We start from the raw sequence: 20,976 nt of genomic DNA, 5'->3' as shown, positions 1-20,976 counted from the left end.
GTATGTGACAACATAATTCAGAATAGTTATTACACTTGTGTTTCCGGTTCAGCATTTTCTTACATTCTGTATACAGTTTTTGACTTCTGCCATTGGCTATTACCTTTGCAATTGTGTCACAGGCCTATTTTTGATCTGCAACTAAGAGTTGTTTATTTGCTTTGAAAAAATATGTGCAAGTCATCAGAACTGAACTGCTGTTCACTCAATAAATCTCTAAGATAAATGTCATATATAGGATATTATGGTGAAACCATATCAAGATGAATGAGAGTTTTGTGGTTAACAGTTCAGCACATATTTTTGATTTTTATCAGAGCTTCATTGAAAATGTTGGCCAAAAATGGAATGGTATTATCATAGTTAATGGTATGGATACGGGGCAGAATGTCTTCACTCCAGTCATTTCTGAATTTTTCCCATAGAATGTTAAGATTAGATGGCACACATGTGCTGCTTACAATCTATTTTCAAGGAGGACACTAAGATGAACAATGTTGGGATGCCGACTGAACCTTATTGCTTCTGATATATCGACCTGTCCGAAATTGAATAGGTTCACCTGTGTATGCATTAGGATTATCAACACTGAATACTGTCATATTACTGTCCTTGTTTACACATTTGCATATGTAATTTATTGGTTTGATGAGATTTCAATATTCCACATTGATTAGCAGCTTAAATGTTGAAAGTCACTTCGCGTTTGCTGCCGGATTCTAAAATCAACTCAATTCAGTATTTTGGCAATCCAACTGTTTGCCATCTTCAGGAGAACACTGCTTCTGCTGATGAATCCCGCTGAGAACTGATGCCAGGCTGAAAATCGACATCCGGTATAGGCCTCTGTACCATACATGGTGCATGTGCTGCCCACCAGTTGCTGCCCTCCAAGACTGAGCAGTTGGTGCCGTCCTTAGTAGAACAACGGCTGCAACGATATATCACACTCAGAAATGATTTTCAAACAGGCTGCACTGAAGAATGTTCTGTTTTGATGCTGGATAGTACAGGATTCCACATCCTGCTAAGAGGAAATCCATTGTCTCTAGTACTTAAATTATCCACCAACCTAATTTCAATTACCTCTTTATAGACACTGCACCAAAAATCAGGAGTGTTGGCAGCTATCACAGTTTCGTCAAATTTCATACTGTTATCCTCTTTTAAGCAGTGTTCTGCTACAGCTGATTTTTCTGACTTGACAGTGATGTTTCACACACCTGTTACGAACTGTGCGAATCGAACAGCCGATGTAAGCCTTCCCACATTGACATGGAATTTTGAATACACCGTGTTTCCTAAACCCCAAATCATCTTTCACAGAGCCGAGTAGTGCCCTAATCTTGGAAGGTGGGTTAAAATTCCTTAAAATTCTTCCAATCTTAAACGATGTGCTCCCAGCATAAGGAAAAAAAGCCACCAATCTGCGTTCCTTTTCATGCACCTCCAGTGATGGTCCAAACTCCATAGCCTGACGAATCTGCTTCTCAGAGTATCCATCTTCCTTAAAAACAGCCATCAGATGCCTAAGTTCTTGGGTTAAGCTGTCCGCATCAAAAACAGCATATGCTCTGCGTACCAAAGTCCTAAGGACGCCACTGTATTTGTGTGACGGATGAGAACTGTTAGAATGCAGATACCTACCTGTGTGTGTCGGCTTTTTTTGAACACTATGTCCCAAAGTCCCATCTGGTTTTTTAGTAAACCATAACATCCAAAAATGGAAGCATCCCATCACTTTCAACCTCCATGGCAAATTTAATGCTGGGATGAAGACAGTTGGAGTGGTCCAAACATCTATTAAGAACATCACATCCATGTGACCAGATGAAAAAGGTATCACCCACATATCTTCAGAAGCACGTTGCTTGCAAAGCTGAAGTCCTCAGTGCCATATCCTCGAAGTCCTCCATAAATAAATTAGTGATTATGGGTGATAAAGGACTACCCACAGCCACTCTGTCATTCTGTTCAAAAATGTTGCTGTTAAATAAAAAATACATGGATGTCAGCACATGATGACAGAGCTTCACCAACTCTTCATCTACTTTTTCACTAACAAAACTAAGGGACTCGTGTAAACAGAGATACCACACCAAAACTCACTAATACAGCTGAAGGACCCAGCCTCAAAGATTTCAATTGTTGAATAAAATCCATTGAATTGGAGATATGGTTTTCACACATGCCAACAACTTATCATCTCTTCTCAGTCCATATGTATTCAGGCAGTCAAATCATGTCGATCAGATGGAGCTTGACTGAGCAATAGCAGTCCTGTTATTTCATCCCCAGTGAATGTGATTAAAAAGTCAAGATGTCCATATGAATGCATGTGTCATGGCTTCTTGTGCATATTCATGCACGTATCGCAGGCTGCCAGTAAATGTTGCAGAGTGCCAAGAAATGGTGCTGGAAGTATGACCATTTTGCCAAAATCACTGCTGTTTCCATCAGTTGCAATCACATCTCATCTTTGGTTCAAACAAATGAAGAGGAGACATGCAGATTTAATTTTCTGCATGCATGTGTATCACATATTGAAGACAGTTAATGGCACTGAAGACTATAATTTGTTCCATTTTGAGGTGTCATTACATGGTTTTAATAACAATTCATAACTCAAACTTTTGAGTTGTTCACCTATAACAAGAAATAAAATGAAAGAAGTGACAAATGTAAATCTGATTTACAAGTGTCTGAAGGGTGACTTTCTTAATACGATACAATGTGTGGAAACAAGAATAAATACAATTACCTTTATCTGGATTAGTTTGCATAATTGTTCTTGTGGTCTTCAGTCCAAAGACTGGCTTAATGCAACTCTCCAAGTTACTCTATCCTGTGCAAGCCTCTTCATCTCAAACTAATTACTGCAACCTACATTCTTCTGTATCTGCTTAGTGTATTCATCTCTTTGACGCCATCTATGATTTTTACCCTCCACTCTTCCCTCCTGTATTAACACGATTCATGTTTTCCGACGCACTTCACATAGTGTAGACCGGGAACTGTCTGCTAGGCATGCCCGATGTGAACTGACTGGGCACAGCCCATGCTGCCTGAGTTGTTGTTGTTCCACCGGCAGAGGGCGCGGCCAAATTCTTGCGTGCCCTCTGGTGGACGGGACTTTACTTGCGGCAACTACTGTCCGTGACGCGCCATGCCGATGTGCACCTTCCACGATCTTTCTGGTGGCTACTGCACTCCGCCTCCTTCGGAGGGGATGGGGGGGGGGGGGGGGGGGGTGAAGCCACTGTGATCCACTGTGTCGGAAGGTGGAGCGTCGTGCAGTAGAGATGACCTCCACATCCATTGGAAGGCTGGAGTCAGGGGGATCTGCCAACCCTTGAGCCGGAACCTTCAAATACGGTAGGAAATGACCCACACGAAGAGGCCCACGTCGTCCCACCACCAGAGCCTGTGACAGAACGGGTGACAAGCCGTCGAAGTCCGGATCCCAGTCCACCTCGGGAGGGGCAAGACCCAGTGGCGAGGACGATGGGAAAGGGACGACCACAGGTGAACCAGCCTCCTGAGGAACCGGGCCTGCAAGGGGGGCCGGCTCTCGCCGGGGCATCACTAAAAATGGTGATGCCGGTGCTGGAGCTACTGGAGGCCACCAAGGCTGAGAACCATAGCAGTGTGGCAGAGCCACAGGTGGGAGGGGCGGTAGCGCCCCCTGAGAAAACAACACGGGTGCTGGCAATGGGAAAGCCGGTGCCGAGGGGTCAAATGGTGGGTGCCCAAACGTGGACGTAGCTGATTTTTGTGACGACGTACCTCCTGGTCCCCCGCCTGCAAGGTATAGAGCCGGCGGCCATTGCGGTGCAAGACCACCGCTGGTATCCAACGTGGATTGCGACCAAACCCACGTGCCCAGACCGACATACCCGGTGGAAAACTGGGTACCCCGTTTTGCGAAGATTGGCGAGGACCACGCCAGAGGAGGTGCAGCAGACTCCTAAGTTGGCACCCGTGGAGGAGCTCTGAGGGGCTGCGTTCTTCCATCAGTGTGGTCCGGTATGCCGTCAGGAAAAACGTCTACGCCTCCTCCACAGGAAATTTGTGCACATACTTTTTCATCTGCGTCTTAAAGATGTGCACCATGCGCTCAGCTTCCCCATTTGATTGTGGATGAAAGGGGGGAGAGCAAACATGCCGAATACCGAAGCGCCTACAAAAATCCTGGAAGGTCTGCCAAATAAACTGAGGTCCATTGTCCGATACCAAGGTGACTGGCAGACCTTCCACAGAAAAGATTTTTGCTAGTGCCTGGATTGCACTTCTGAAGTGGTTGAGGAGCAGCGAACCACATATGGGAATTGGGAATATGCATCAATGACAATGAGCCAAAAGCCGTTGGGAAACGGGCCCGCAAAATCTATGTGAACACGTTCCCATGCCTGGGTTGCAGACAGCCATGAAGAGAACGCTGACCTGGGAGACCCCTGTTGGCTCGCACACTGGGAACAGGCGGCCACCAAGTGCTCTATTTCTCTGTCAATACCAAGCCAGTACACATGTCTGCGAGCCAAGGTTTTAGTACGGGAAACACCCCAGTGCCCCTGAGGACCTCCCTGCGCAAACTTGCAGGAACAACCACGCGAGGAGCTGTATCATCGGTAGCCAGAAGGAGAACTCCTTCCAACACAGAGGCGGTCTCGTAGAACAAAATAATTACGAAGAGGGTCCTAGGCCCGGCCTGGAGGTCAGGACGACCACCCCTGCTGAACGAGGTGAACTACTTTCCAGAGAACCGGGTCAGCTGCCGTTTCCCTGGTGACTCCAGAACTAGTGATCGGGAAGCCATCAACCAATTGGCGGGACGCCACATCCAAATGAAAACACATAATCTCCTCCCGATCGAACTTAGGATCCGGGCCCACCGGAAGATGGGAAAGAGCGTCGGTGTTGGCATGCTGTCCAGTAGGGCGAAAATGAATGTCATAATGGTACTTAGAGAGGAACAAGGCCCAGCGGTGCAGTCTGTGGGCCGCCCTATCCAGAATCTGAGAGGCGGGGCCAAATAACGATATTAATGGCTTACGGTCAGTGATTAACTGAAACTTCTTGCCATACAAGAAAAGGTGAAACTTGGTAACAGCGTAGACAATAGCCAAAGCCTCTTTTTCCACCTGGAAGTAATGGGCCTGCGCGGGTCTAAGAGTTTTAGACTCCAACACTAGTGGCTGCTTGGAGCCATCCGCGTTGCGATGGGCCAGGACCGCCACCACCCCATACTGCGAAGCATCTGTAGCCAGGACCAACGGCTTATTGGGGTCAAAAGTAGCCAATCCAGGTGCTGATATGAGGAGGCCCTTCAACGAAGTGAACGCTCGCTCGCATGCAGGCGACCAATCAAAAGGAACACCCTTGCGCAGATGGGAGTACAGGGGACGAGCGATCGTGGAAGCCCTGGGAATGAACCAGTGGTAATAGGCAATCTTGCCTAAAAAAGCTTGTAACTCCTTCAGCGAAGCAGGCCGTGGAAGGTCAATGATACCTTGGACCAAACTTCCTAGCGGCTGGATGCCATGCCGAGAGATGGTGTAGCCCACATACTCAATGGACGGTTGGAAGAAGTTCGACTTATGCAGGTTGCAACGCAGGCCCACGGACCTGAATTTGAGAAAGAGGGTTCGAAGGTTGTGCAAGTGTTCCTTCGTGCTGTGGCCTGTGACAATTATGTCATCCAGGTAATTAATACAATGAGGGATTGTCGACGTGACGTGCTCAAGATAACGCTGAAATATCGCCGAGGCACTGGATATTCCAAAGGCCAACCGCTGGTATCGGTAAAGGCCAAACGGGGTGTTGATGACCACCAGCCGTTTGGAGTACTCATCAAGTGGTATCTGATGATAAGCCTCTGAAAGATCAATTTTCGAAAAATATTGGCCTGCTGCCACGGCGGAGAACAATACATCAGAACGAGGCAAGGAATAGGTGTCCACCACCAATTGGAAATTAATGGTGGCCTTGAAATCGCCACAAAGATGTAATTTTCCCGAGGGTTCCCTGACAATAACTAGGGGTGAAGCCTACTCACTAGAAGAAATGGGAAGAACGACCCCTAGGGCTGTCAGCCGGTCAAGCTCTTCCTTTACCTGAGGGCGGAGAGCCAAGGGGATCTGCCTCGCTCGTAGAAAACACGGGCGAGCTGATGCCTTCAACGTTAAGTGAGCTTCAAAGTCTGAAACATGCCCCAGGCCCTCCTCAAAGATATCCTTAAAGTCAGAGATCAAAGATTCTAATGATTGATAGGGAACATCTTCAGAGACCAACAGTATGGTGTCTGCGATAGAAAAATCGAAAGCTTGAAAGGCATCCAATCCAAAAAGGTTAGCGGAGCTCGCATCACTGACAACAGTAAAAGTAAGAGGCCGAGTGACTGATTTGTAAGTAACGTTAGTAGTGAATTGACCCAGTAGGGGAATGAACTGTTTACCATAACCGCGTAGATGTTGGTAAACTGGCGCCAACGGGGGCGACCCAAGGTCGGAGTAAGTTTGTGCATTCAAAAAGGAAACTGCCGTGCCAGTATCTACTTGCAGTTGTAATCGGCGCGACTGAACCAACACCTCGATAAAGAGTTTTTGTGCCGATGCGTCGGGAGCCTGGCCTGATGAAACTTCTTGAATGTCAATGTCCATGTCCTCTGTACCTGCTTCCTTCGATTCTTTTGAGGCTGAGCGGCAAACTTTAGCAATGTGTCCCTTTTATAACATTTGTGACAAATGGCTCAACGCTGGGGGCACTCTGACCGATCATGATGGATATAGCACGACGCACAGGACGGCAACAGGGGCCAGTGGCCGGACTTCTGTTTACGTGCCATGCGGGAGCGGCCGTAACGGCCGGATTGTACCGCTCTCATGTCGTCCACCCCGGACGCAGTGGACACGGCAGTGCCGCCTGAACCGCCGCTACGACGCACCACGCTTCCAACTGTTGACCTGCGGCGTGAGAGACTTCATACGATTGAGCAATGGACAGGACTTACTCAAGGGTAGGGTCTTTCAACTGCAGGGCCCGTTGCCAGACCTCCCTATCAGGGGCCGAACGAACAATGACATTGCGCACCATAACGTGGACATACGACTCTCGTGACTGCTCCGTGACAAAATGACACCTGAGACTAAGACCGTGCAGGGTAGCGGCCCACGGCCGGTAAGACTGATGGGGCTGTTTCTTGCATTGATAGAACTCGACCCTAGCCACCACAACATGCGCACGGCGGCGATGATATGAAGACAGCAATGAATACAATGCATCAAAAGACAAGGACGAGGGTTCCTGCAACGGCGCTAGCTGCCGCAAAACTCGATACAGCAAGGGAGATATCCAAGACAAGAAAAGAGTATGACATACCTCCGCAACGGCAACATGAAATGCCTGGAAATGCTGCCAAAGGCGATGTTCATATGCGTCCCAATCCTCCTCCGTCTCGTCATACGGGGGAAAAGGAGGAGGGAACGGCGCTGGAGCAGACTGCGTGGAGAACAACGTCGGAAGCACTTGTTTCATGGTTGCCATGAGCTCCGTCTGCTGCTCAACCAAAACCTGCACTAAACCCTCCATGCTGTGGATAAGCTGCGAAACCGGAAAAATGACGCAACACGCGAAAGAACGATCCCATCCTCGCCAATTGTGTAGTAACACGATTCACGTTTTCCATCGCAATTCACATAGTGTAGACCGGGAACTGTCTGCTAGGCATGCCCGATGTGAACTGGCTGGGCACAGCCCGTGCTGCCTGAGTTATTGTTCCGCCGGCAGAGGGCACAGCCGAATTCTCGCGTGCCCTCTGGTGGACGGGAATTTACTTGCGGCAACTACTGTCCATGATGCGCCATGCCGATGTGCGCCTCCCACGATCTTTCTGGTGGCTACTGCACCTCCAATACTAAATTGGTGATCCCTTGATGCCTCAGAATGTGTCCTACCAACCGATCCTATCTTCTAGTCAAGTTGTGCCACAAATTGCTCTTCATCCCAATTCTATTCAGTACCTCCTCATTAGTTACATCATCTACCTATCTAATATTCAGCATTCATCTGTAGCACCACATTTCAAAAGCTTCTATTATCTTCTCGTGTAAACTGTTTATCATCCATGTTACACTTCAATACATTACTACACTCCATACAAATACTTTCAGAAAAGACTTCCAGATACTTGAATCTATACTCAATGTTAACAAATTTCTCTTCTTCAGAAACGCTTTCCTTGCCACCGCCAGTCTGCATTTTATATCCTCTCTGCTTTGACCACCATCCATTATTTTGCTGCCGAAATAGTAAAACTCATCTACTACCTTAAGTGTCTCGTTTCCTAATCTAATTCCTCAGCATTGCCTGATTTTGTTTGACTACATTCCACTATCCTCATTTTACTTTTGTTGATGTTCACCTTACATCCTCCTTTTAAAACACTGTCCCTTCCGTTCAACTGCTCTTCCATGTGTGTTGCTGTTTACGACAGAATTACAATGTCATCGGTAAACATCAAAGTTTTTATTTCTTTTCCTTGGAGTTTAATTCCTACTCTATTTTTTTTCTTTCTTTTTTGTTTCCTTTACAGCTTGCTCAAAGTACAAATTGAATAACATTGGGGATAGTCTACAACCCTGTCTCATTCCCTTCTCAACTACTGCATCCCTGTCAAGCCCATTAACTCTTGTACCTGCTATGTGGTTTCTGTACAAATCGTAAATAGTCTTTTGATCCCTGTATTTTACCCCTGCTACCACCAGAATTTGAAAGAGAGTATTCCAGTCAACATTGTCAAAAGCTCTCTCTGTGTCTACAAATGCTAGAAACATAGGTTTGCCTTTTCTTAAACTATTGTTGAAGATAAGTTGTAGCATCAGTGCCGCATCACGTGCATTTCTACAGAATCAAGACTGATCTTCCCAGACATCAGCTTCTACCAGTTTTTCCTTTCGCCTGTAAAGAATTCATGCTAGCAGTTTACAACCGTGACTTATTAAACTGATAGTTTGGTAATTTTCACACCATTCAGCACCTGCTTTCTTTGGAATTGGAGTTATTGTATTCTTCTTGAAGTCTAAGGGTATTTCGCCTATCTCATACATCTTGCTCGCCAGATGGAAGAGTTTTGTCATGGCTGGCTCTCCCAAGGCTATCAGTAGTTCTAATGGAATGTTGTCTACCCCCGGGGCATTGTTTTGACTTAGGTCTTTCAGTGCTCCGTCAAATTCTTCTCGCAGTATTATATCTCCTATTTCATCTTCATATACGTCCCCTTCCATTTCCATAATATTGCCCTCAAGCACACTGCCTTTGTATAGACCCTCTATATACTCCTTCCACCTTTCTACTTTCCCTTCTTTACTTAGGATGGGTTTTCCATCTGAGCTTTTGATATTCATACAGGTGGTTCTCTTTTCCCCAAAGGTCTCTTTAATTTTCCTGTAGGCAGCATCTATCTTACCCCTAGTGATATGTTTTTCTACATCCTTACATTTATCCTCTAGCTGTTACTGCCTAGCCATTTTGCACTTTCTGTCGATCTCATTTTTGAGGCATTTGTACACCTTTTCACCTGCTTTATTTACTGCATTTTTATATTTTCTCCTTTCATCAATTAAATTCTATGTCTCTTGTGTTACCCAAGGATTTCTACTAGCCTTCATCTTTTTACCTTCTTGATCCTGTGCTGCCTTCACTATTTCATCTCTCAGAACTACCCATGCTGCTTCTACTGTATTCCTTTCCCCTTCTCTTGTCAACTGTACCCTAATGCTCCCTGTGAGACTCTCTACAACATCTGGTTCTTTCAGTTTATCCAGGTCCCATCTCCTTAACTTCCTTCCTTTTTGCAGTTTCTTCAGTTTTAATGTACAATTCATTACCAATAAATTGTCAGCGTCCACATCTGCCTCTGCCCCCATGAGCCACAGACCCTGCTGTCGGTGGAGAGGCTTGAATGCCTCAGCGATACAGTTGGCCACACCGTATGTGCAACCACAACGGAGGGGTATCTGTTGAGAGGCCAGACAAATATGTGGTTCCTGAAGAGGGGTAGCGGCCCTTTCAGTAGTTGTAGGGCAACAGTCTGGATGATTGATTGAAGTGGCCTTACAACATCGACCAAAACAGAATTGCCGTGTTGGTAATGCAAACAGCAGAAGACAATGGGAAACTGCAGCTGTAAGTTTTCCCAAGGGGATGCAGGTCTACTGTATAGTTAAATGATGATATCAACCTCTTGAGTAAAATATTTCGCAGGTAAAATAGTCCCCCATTCAGATCTCTGGGCAGGGACTACTCAGGAGGACATCATTATCAGGAGAAACGAAACTGGCATTCTATGGATCGGGGCATGGAATGTCATATCCCTTAATTCAACAGGTAGGTTAGAAAATTTAAAAAGGGAAACGGATAGGTTAAAGTTAGATATAGTGGGAATTAGAAGTTCAGTACCAGGACGAGCAAGACTTTTGGTCAGGTGAATACAGGGTTATAAATACAAAATCAAATATGGGTAATTCAGGAGTAGATTCAATAATGAATAAAAAAGTAGGAATGCAGATAAGCTACTACAAATAGCATAGTGAATGCATTATTGTAGCCAAGATAAACAAGAAGCCCACGTCTACCACAGTAGTAGAAGTTTATATGCCAACTAGCTCCGCAGATGATGAAGAGACTGAAGATATGTACGAAGTTGGTTTGAAAAGTTCTCGGAATCACCACAGGAGGTCAGTGCTAGCACAACAAATTGTTCACATGATATTCATTGGACTGTTGCCTGTAAACACGTACCTCATCAGTGCTCTTGGAAGAGAGCTGTGGCAGTGACGTGGCTCTGTTATTGTTCCTGCATAGCGATTTGCAAAGATGAAAAAAAAAAAAAAAAAAGATATTTGAGCAGTGATTAAGTACTTCGTAAAGAAAGATATGAAAGCAAAGGACATTAATGCTGATTTTCAGAATACACTAGGGAACTATGCTCCTCCATATTCAGCTGTTGCCAAGTGAACAAATGAATTTAAATTTGGTCGAGAGAGCTTAAATGATGATCCATGCAGTGGTCGACAAAGGTGTGTCACTACTCCAGAAATCATTGCAAAAGTGCACAAAGGATCGCCAAATGAAAGTGCATGAAATTGCTCACGCTTGCCAGATGTCATCTGAAAGGGTATATCACATTTTAAGTGAAGAATTAGAAATGAAAAAATTATCTGCAAGATGGGTGCCGCGACTCTTGACGCTGGATCAAAAACAATGTTTGGCCCGAAACTTCCTGGCAGATTAAAACTGTGTGCCAGACCGAGACTCGAACTCGGCACCATTGCCTTTCACGGGCAAGGGCTCTACCAACTGAGCTACCCAAGCACGACTCATGCCCCGTCCTCACAGCTTTACTTCTGCCAGTACCTCGTCTCCTACCTTCCAAACTTTACAGAAGCTCTTCTGTAAAGTTTTAATCTGCCAGGATGTTTCATATCAGTGCACACTCCGCTGCAGAGTGAAAATCTCATTCTGGAATGTTTGGCCCGTTTTAGGAGAAACGAACAAAATTTTTTTGTGCCGGTTTGTGGCCAGAGATGAAACTTGGGTGCACTACAATACCCCAGAGACAAAAGAACAGTCAAAGCAGTGGAAACATGCTGATTCTCCACCACCAAAGAAAGCAAAGACAATTCCTTTTGCGGGGAAGGTCATGGCATCAGTGTTCTAGGATGCGAAAGGGATTCTGTTTGTAGATTATCTTCCCACTGGGCAAACAATTACTGGAGGATACTATGATAACCTCCTGGACAAATTGCAACAAAATATACGCGAAACAAGGCCAGGTTTAGCAAGGAAGAAAGTCATCTTCCAGCAAGATAATGTGTGCCTGCATACATGTGCCGCCGCCGCCGCAAAATTACACACACTGAGGTATGAATTGTTGCCACACGTGCCTTATTCACCTGATATAGCTCCATCAGACTTCCATCTCTTCCCAAAACTGAAAACTTTTCTTGGTGGATGAAGATTCACTCCAAACGAAGAATTGATAGCTGGAATTGAAAACTATTTTGCAGGCCTGGAGGAAACTCATTTTCGAGATGGGATCAAGGCACTGGAATATCATTGGACCAAATTCATTAATTTACAAGGAGACTACATTGAAAAATAAAAGACAGTTTCAGTGATGTAACTACTATTTTTAATTCAGTTCTGAGAACTTTTCAAACCACCCTCATATTATGAGATAAAAGGAATTATTCAGATAGTTAAGGAAGACAAAAATTGAATGGTCACAGGGGACTGGAATTCGATAGCAGGAAATGGAAAAGAAGGAAAAGTATTAGGTGAATATGGACTGAGAGTAAGGAAAGCGGAAGCTGCCTGGTAGAATTTTGTACAGAGCATAACTTAATCATAGCTCACACCTGTTTAAGAATAATGAAGAGGCCTGGGGCCTGGAGATACCGAAAGGTTTCAGATAGATTATATAATGATAAGACGGAGGTCTAGGAACCAGGTTTATACTGTAAGTTTGCACAGTACTTAAGTCATATCCATCCTCTGACCTAAAAAAAAAAAGGGGGATGCTGTGACTTACCATAAGATCAATCTGTTTTGGTGGCACATACAGTTGTGCTATTCTGCCCCCCTGAAAAATTGTATCATGCATACTACATTCTGCTCCAACTATAACAATCATTTCTTCATTGATGGTGAGAGTGTTGTAGCATCTGATGTGTTACCTGATTGGTGTTTCTTTGACTATTATAAGGATTGTGTAATTATCTGGCAGCAAGTGATAAATTTAATCTTTTTAACAATTTTATTAAGGCGTTGCAAAGTTGATATAAAATGATATGTGGTGCTTGGATTCACATGGCATCACTGGTCAACTTGCACATCATTGTCACCCATGAAGTAGGTTTGTAAAAATTTATGATCAGCATCGGAAATCAGAAGAAGGGATTGTATGTGTCATGTACCCAACATTGGCCTACAGTTATTGGCAACCCCTCAGACACTGAAGTATCATTGGGTTGCATACGTACAAGGCATTGCCATCCTGGACTGCGTAGATCACAAGAAGGACAGCAGACAGCAGGACAAGTGCCACTGGAGGTCCTCTGTGCTGGGGACCCACTTCCTCTGCTGTGTCGTGTGTGGAACTGGATTGGCAGTATAGGGCGCAGCAAGCCAACATGTCAGCAGTTCGCTCCACCACAGCTCTGGGCCAATTCATGCACCAGTTTTTGTAGCCCATGACAAGAGCCCGGTCAGAATCCACCACAGCAGGACCTACAACTTTCCAGCAATAGCCCGAGACAAATCTGTCAGCCAAGTACGCTGAATGATCAACGCCTGTTGTTAAGGATTATCTGTGGTGTAGTCTTCATGTCCCACTGTGTGTTCCAGACATATGACTGTTACTGTCTGAGAAGTTTTATTATTTTTTATTGAGAAGAGTTTTCCCTTTGTTATTAAATCTCTCTACTGTGGTCACAATAAACCCTTGTTCTTGTTTACTGTGTCTTATTACTTTTTATCTAGCAACTCCTCATTCGAGATCTAGCACTATGCAACGATATATTTAGGAGAAGGAGGAGATTAGTGTTTAAGAACCCCAAGACAATGAGACGGTGCACAAGCTCGGATTAGGGAAGGATGTGGAAGAAAATTGGCCCTGCCGTTTAAAAGGAACCATCCTGGCCTTTGCCTGAAGCAATTTAGGGAAATCATGGAGAATCTAAATCAGGATGGCCGGACACGGGTTTGAACTGTCATCCTCCTGAATGTGAGTCCAATGTGCTAACCACTGCACCACCTCAATTGATGCAATAATATATTTGTCACTGAATTTTGACAGTTGGCATATATTAATTGTGGAATACGTTACCAGCTCAAAAGAATGTCATTTGAAATGCCTAATCGTATCTGCAAATTTTATGTGAAAACTTCTTCAAATCTACTCGATTTTTCTGAATGCATTGATCACAGGGGTTCAGGTGATGGTGCAAGTCAGAACACTAAGTCTGCAATTTGCACAGTACATTCCTGGTGTTTCATTGTTGTTCTTTCATGCACCACAATGCTCAACGCCTTATCCATTTTGCCAATGTTTACGCTTTTAGTTGTAATTAACATTGTACTGAAATGCACCAATATTCTAGTCTGTTTACATTGTTTGTCAAGATCAAATTGTTTATAAATGTTCTGCTTTCACTCTTTCTGTCTGGTGCTCTTTTGATTCCAATGTGTGCGATTGAGTTGCTGGTAAATGTACTGCTTTGACTCTTACTGTTTGTAACTTTTCTGATTCCGATGCATGTGATTGAGCAGCTCCTGAACTATCTGCTTCATTGCTTCTCGGCGTGTTTGAGAAGCTTTTAAGCATTTCATTTTGTGCTCTGCTTGTAGATCTACCAACTGATGCATGTTTAGGGGGTGTAATTATTTTAACAGAGAAAGGAACAACAACTGCAAGCGAAGAAACATATTGTTAATTAATTTAGAAGAGTACTTTTTAACATTTTTAAATGAACAATGTCACTTAACCAATATAAAACACAATGTTTATACAATTAAAATTAATGAATATTACTCTTGGCCAAAGTAAGGCTTGACCTGTTTCACTGAAAGTAAGAATAGCGTAAGATATTACAGAAGGTGAACAAACAAATAAATATTCATTTATATATATTAGATGTGACTAGTGCTGAACCTTGGCAAAGCTCTTCAGGCTACAAATGTAACATATGTATTAAAGAGACTGCCTACACTATGCTTGTCCATCCTTTTTAGGAGTACTGCTGTGTGGTCTGGGATCCTTACCAGACAGGATTAACAGAGTACACCAAGGAAGTTCAACAAAGAGCAGCACATTTTGTATTATCGCGAAATAGGGGAGTGTGTCATGGACCTGATACAAGATTTGGGATGGACACCATTAAAACAATGGCATTTTTCGTTGCAGCAGAATCTTCTCACAAAATTTCAATCACCAACTTTCTCCTCCGAATGCAAAAATATTTTGTTGACACCAACCGAGGGAGAAACAATCATCATAATAAAATAAGGTAAACCAGAGCCCGTATGGAAAGATATAGGTGTTCGTTTCTTCTGCACTCTGTTTAAGAGTGGGACAATTGAGAATTATTGTGGAGGTGGTTCGATGAACCCTCTGCCAGGCACTTCAGTGTGATTTTGCACAGAGTATCCATGTAGATGTAGACGTTATGCTCACAGCAGTCTGAGGCAGGCTCAAATAATTCTAAGAGTCAGAACCTGGACTTGAAATGGCTTGTTCGTATGCTGATAAAATGGTAGCAAAGCCATGTCGCAATTCAATATTGTTATTTAACAGTCACATACTGTATGATTCATAAAACATTGGTCCAGAGAGTGGCAGACATTGGCTCACCACGGCATCTGAAGTGTGGGTTGATGAATATCTCATACATATTTGTTCCCAACAAAGCTATCTGTCAAGTAACCCAAGAATAATAACAACAAAATGGCGTAAAACTCGAGATTAGGCTACTATGGGATCTACCCTGGTTAATCCCCTTAACCCTCTGTCGTGTTAGTTAAGGGCATAATGCCTACTTCTTAAGAGTCACCTATTGCGCACACATTTACAGGAAGAGTAAGCAGGTGCACCAAAAAAAAAAAACATTATGGAAGCAATACAGTCAGTCTGGAGGGGGTTATTTGCTGTTCACTGACAGAGCAGTTGTTGCCAGGTAAGAAAGGAGGAAACGAGGTATGCTACAATTCTCTTCATCGAAAGGAACTGAGATAAGTAGTTTATGCAAACTTGAAGGCTCAAAAGCATCTTTGTAATGCTATTCAGCATTCCAATAAAATCCAACTGCTACACAGTACTGCACAACTGGAATTCATTTAGAGAAAAAACAGTAATTCTCTGTCTTTGATCTCCGACTCATTTTATACTATTATTTACATGAAATTGCTTCCCCATTTATTTTCCTTGATTTAAGAAGACAGAAAACTGCTTCCTACGTGTCCCACACCATTGCGTCTACTTAATACCAAAGATGCGTAACATACCACTCACAGATGACAATACTATGAAAAGAATAGATTGCTATGCACCATATAGCGGAGATGTTGGGTCGCAGACAGGCACAACAAAAAGACTAATAAACACACAAGCTTTCAGTTAGAAGGCCTTCTTCTGAACATCAAAAGAGAATATGCAATTGATTAGGACAGGCATACTCAAGTGAATGTCTACAGTTCAGAACAATTGCTCTATCTGATAACTAATGTAGTTCAAAAACACAATGAGAAAAGAAATCTGAGACACTGTTGTAGGTTCCATAATAAGAATCCCAATTGTCAACGAGTTGAAGTATGCACAATTGTTATATGCTTTGTATTGGATAATGTTCTCTGCAATATCAAATGGCATAACAGTTTTCTATTCGGTCTTGCCAACAGTGCAGTGATCATGTAGGTATAAAATAATAATGAGACTCATTTAAATCAAGGCATACATCTGCATGCAACAATCATCAGCTATACTTGCTGAATTTCATGAATTGATGAGATAGACAAAATAGGCACTGTGCTGTCAGTGGATTTCCTGGAGTGACGAATGTTTATAAGCGTCTTGGGTATCATGTACAGCTAGTAAAATTTTATGGTTATTCCTTGAAGGAGCTGCTTATTGTCATCAGTCAGGAATACATTGTGCTAGCGAACAACAATTCATGGAGTCACCTGATGATATTATGACTCCATGTAATACGTTCATTCTTAAGAGTGGAGGAAATATTTAGCAAATTTTATGTATGGTAGGAGAGCCTAGTATATAGCCACTTCCAGATAAAGCAAGTGATTGAAAAAAGAAAAATATCTCCTGAACCCTCATTCAAAACACTAAACTAAGCCGCCACCATATTGTCTTCCACTTCTTTAACTTCTTATAAGTTAGTTTCCTTCTTTTCTAATCAAATAATGCCATGTCTTCACAGAATTTAAAATTGCGGTCTTTGCTTTCTCAAACACAAAGTTTAGTATCTACTCTTATCTTAGGCTCAAGTGCAATTCCTGTTAACAGTTAATATGAATCTAAGTTATGTTATTTTATCAATGACATAATTTCATGTGAACTACTGATAACACAAATAAACTATGAGAAAAATAAATGTTGTCCCCATACCTGTTGTGCCACCTCCAGGGGGATCACTTGAAATTACACCAGGAAAACGAAGACATCTGAAATCCAAACCAAACCGATGATGATAGTATTCTCCAAGAAGTTCAGCATGAACTTTTGACACACCATATATCGTCTTTGGTCGTTGTATAGTCACATTTGGAGTAGGTAAGCGAGGTGATTCTGGACCAAAAGCACCAATAGTGCTTGGAACAAACAGCTTCAATTTGTACTGTTTTGCCAGTTCAATGACATTGTGTACACCTGTTAGTAAGAAATGATGATATTCAGTATTTAATTTGTCAAAATTAAACTAGGAACAAATTTACTGCTATTCATTTGACATAATGACAAGTGGGAACATGTGCTGTGATAGTTTTCAAATTAACACTGCAAATAATTTTGTTCACCAGTTCTTTTTTTTTTTTTTTTTTTAACACTATGGTGTGGAATCTACTAACTGAAACCATACCCCCAGAATTTTAACTAAAGTTCAGAATGATGTCTCATATTTAATACACTACACTGCACTAACAAGCAAAAATGATTATCACAAAGAAAACCTGTGGAAGGTTCTTCTGAATACAAAATGTTCATCTAAGGCTGAATGTATGTGACAAACAACAAAGGAAAGAATGCTTGAACACGGCATGCTGAAAAAGGTGGCAAGCATTGGGAAGTATTGTAACTCTACAAAAATGTCAGCAGATGAAACTAAATTGACAACTAGTTCTACCCCTAGTCTGCTACAGCACTCTGTTCTTCTAGATAGCCAAATCTTGTCCTCACAGAACTTAAAAATGAGTTCTTTACATTCAGAAGCAAGCAAAGGATTGGCGTGTTATAAGAAATTACTATGCAGTACAGAAATACAGTATGTAAACTAAGTGATGGAAAGTTGTAATTTACATGTTCAAGGAAGCTCAAAACAGATACCGTATAAATAAGCAACTTCAGTACATATTTTGTTATAGAATCGTTGCAGGTCAAGATGAACATAGAATTTCTGGGTGGAAGCAAAAACAGGAGAGCAGAAAATCAATGAGAACTGGTGCAACAAAGGACACACTACAGCAGTAAGATGCCCAATTTGAGAGGTGGGAAAATATCAATTAAAAGTAAAGTTTAAGAACTTCAATTTAATACATGTTCATAATGCATTGAAGACAATATACTTGTCACAGTTTGTGAGCCACGACCCTCGAAAGGTAAAAATATGTAATGCACAATATTATACAGGGTCTGAGGTAGGAACATTCTGACTTTGACATATTTGTGGAATTAATACCTGATTACTGTGTCACTCATCAACTTTTCATTAAATTAATAATTATTTCACCTTCAATGGCCACTTGGATGCAGCAAAAGTACAGCTTTCTTGCATTACAATGACTGCCTGTCTCTGTAATTCAGATACACATATGGCATCTTTACTCTCATAATGAGCCAGTTCTTTCTTTATTTCCTTTATAAAATTTCCTTGCTTCTTCTCCTGATTACCGGCTATATTTCTTGTTGGAGATCACCAGTCTGACCACCACCACCACCACCACCTTCATCGTACTTCCATTCACACTAAATGAACTAACAAATAGCAGTGGCTTCATTTGTTAAGAATGCCTCTCTTATAGTCCCAGAATTACAAGAGCAGTAATTTGTTTTGGTGCATTCACCACAACAGTAGTCTTATGAGTGCTTTTGCTCCTCAATTTCTGGTAGTTGCTGTTCCAAGTGTTGAGGTACTACTTGGCTCCCTCTACATCCTTGGAGGCGCTTCCTTATTATGGGTTCTACAGGACTGACATAGCAAAAATAACAAGAATACTTTTAACAATGGAAAGTCCAGGCTGGAATACAACAATATTATGAAAAGGAAAGTTGTTATTCGCTATATAGCAGAGACGCTGAGTCACAGACAGGCACAACAAAGGGACTGTCACAAATAAAACTTTCAGTCAGCAAGGCCTTCATCAAAAATAGACGACAGACTGGCACTGGCAATGTGGCTTCTGTTGCCCGAGACTGCAGTCGTGTGTGTGTGAGTTGCATTTGCGTGAGTGTATGTGTCTTTTGTCTATTTTTGACAAAGGCCTTACTGACCGAAAGGTTTATTTGTGACAGTCCTATTGTTGTGCCCATCTGTGACTCAAGATATTTTACTGTGTATAAACTATGAACATTTTTTAACTTTTTTAATATCCTATTTTATGAGGCATTTGGGGATCAGACCTTATTTACCAAAACGAGAGTGGAAAACTGCCTGAAAACCACACTCAAGCTGGTCAGCGTACCAGACAAACAGATGTTAGTCCACTGCATGGATCTGAACCTGGTGTGGCTCACTAGCCAGTTTCACATGCTAGCATGCTGCATGTTAAGCTGTATGTGTAGCATTTGGGCTATAAGACTATAGAAACATAATGATTAACTCAACTGGCCCAGTACAGCACAAAATGAAGTAGTTGAGACAGACTCATACAAGAACCAATTTGTGTAGGCTAATATACGTTAAAATAAAAATGAAAATTCACAGTACGGTAAAACTTAAATGTTCCAAGAAATTTAATAACGTCAAGTAACTACAGGTAAGGAGCCTTACAGTTAAGCACATGCAATTTCAGCAACACTTATGATGCTTTCTAAATATTTATTATGTGTTCAGGTTAATCAGGCGCAAAGACACGATTGTGTCTCGTAAAACATGCATACTCACATTGATCATCAGCTGAGCTCAATTTCAGGTGAACTGCACAGCTGATAGCAGTTAAGGGGCTTGATGTACAGTGGACTCACTATTAGCCACACAAAGTGCACTTAAAAATTACTTTTCGTTGTGAGGTATGTCTGTAGATAACAGCCTACATCACACTTTTTCCAGCATGTACACATTTTACTGCATCCTACTAATTCATCACTTACTGAAAGTGATACAAATAAAAAAAATAAAAAAAAAGAACAATGAAGCGATTAATCTAAGAGTCTATGAGAAAGCCAACAGTACGGCTAAACTTTACAAAGGGGGCTATCTACGGCAAAAGTACTACCATATCTGTTTCTGCCTCCATGAACCCGTCCAGCCAACAGAAGCTTTGTGTGTCTCATTATTAAAAGTCATTTTACATTGGTATTCAATCAAAACATCCTTAACCATTATCTCAGATCTCTTCAATGTATGGCACAGACTACTATAGACAATGATTCATGAGACCAAGAGGCTGGTACCCTCTCTTTTATTTCCATCTGATGATGACAAAACAGCATTACCACCCTGTATGCTATAATATTTGTCTTCAAGCCCAAATATAAGACCGTGAAGGAGAAACACCAAATGCCATGACAATATGTCTAACACATACTTTATTGTTTGTGTATGGACCTTTTATGGATGATTTAGTCCATAAAGACACTGCTCCTATTATAATGTAATAATCAATGTACCAGAATAGTGCAACAGCACTACTATAATAAAATTCATCCAGTCAGGAAAAATTTCATAATATAGTCAACACACATTTTTTAGCAACATTAAACATCTAAAAAACACAGAAACATCTATGTGCTGCATTTTGAAGTATGCCGAGTAATAGGTGCAAGATCAAAATTATATCTCAAATCACATCAACTAACACTACAATATTCCCACGAGTCCAAATTCCATTCCATTGACAGTGACTGCAGTCAATGTAAACTGCAGTCAACTTTTTATTTTACTCATGTACAGTCCACAAATCTACCAATGGTCCAACTACAGCAGTTTTGCCCATTCTTCTAATTGTCTCTTTCAGTTTCTCTATCGTATAGTA

General features: G+C 42.2%; 1 protein-coding gene across 3 annotated transcripts in view; it reads right to left on the bottom strand.

The window, feature by feature from the left end:
• The window catches only part of LOC124594757 (L-threonine 3-dehydrogenase, mitochondrial), a 303,130-nt gene that overhangs the window by 10,376 nt on the left and 271,778 nt on the right, over window positions 1-20,976 (bottom strand). The window contains exons 2-3 of one of the 3 annotated variants that reach the window (XR_006978153.1): window positions 19,887-20,091; window positions 17,299-17,437 (exon numbers count right to left, since the gene is read on the bottom strand). Coding sequence is in view for 2 of the 3 variants with exons in the window: in XM_047133144.1 (XP_046989100.1) it covers window positions 17,177-17,437 (261 nt within the window). In the remaining variant the exon portion in view is untranslated. Of the gene's footprint in view, window positions 1-17,176; window positions 17,438-19,886; window positions 20,092-20,976 lie in introns of those variants that run through there. The other 2 variants (XM_047133144.1, XM_047133142.1) reach the window with 2 other exon arrangements.

The sequence above is a fragment of the Schistocerca americana genome, chromosome 2 (assembly GCF_021461395.2).
Source record: "Schistocerca americana isolate TAMUIC-IGC-003095 chromosome 2, iqSchAmer2.1, whole genome shotgun sequence".
Lineage (NCBI taxonomy): Eukaryota > Metazoa > Arthropoda > Insecta > Orthoptera > Acrididae > Schistocerca > Schistocerca americana.
This window is presented reverse-complemented; position numbering and strand designations above follow the sequence as displayed.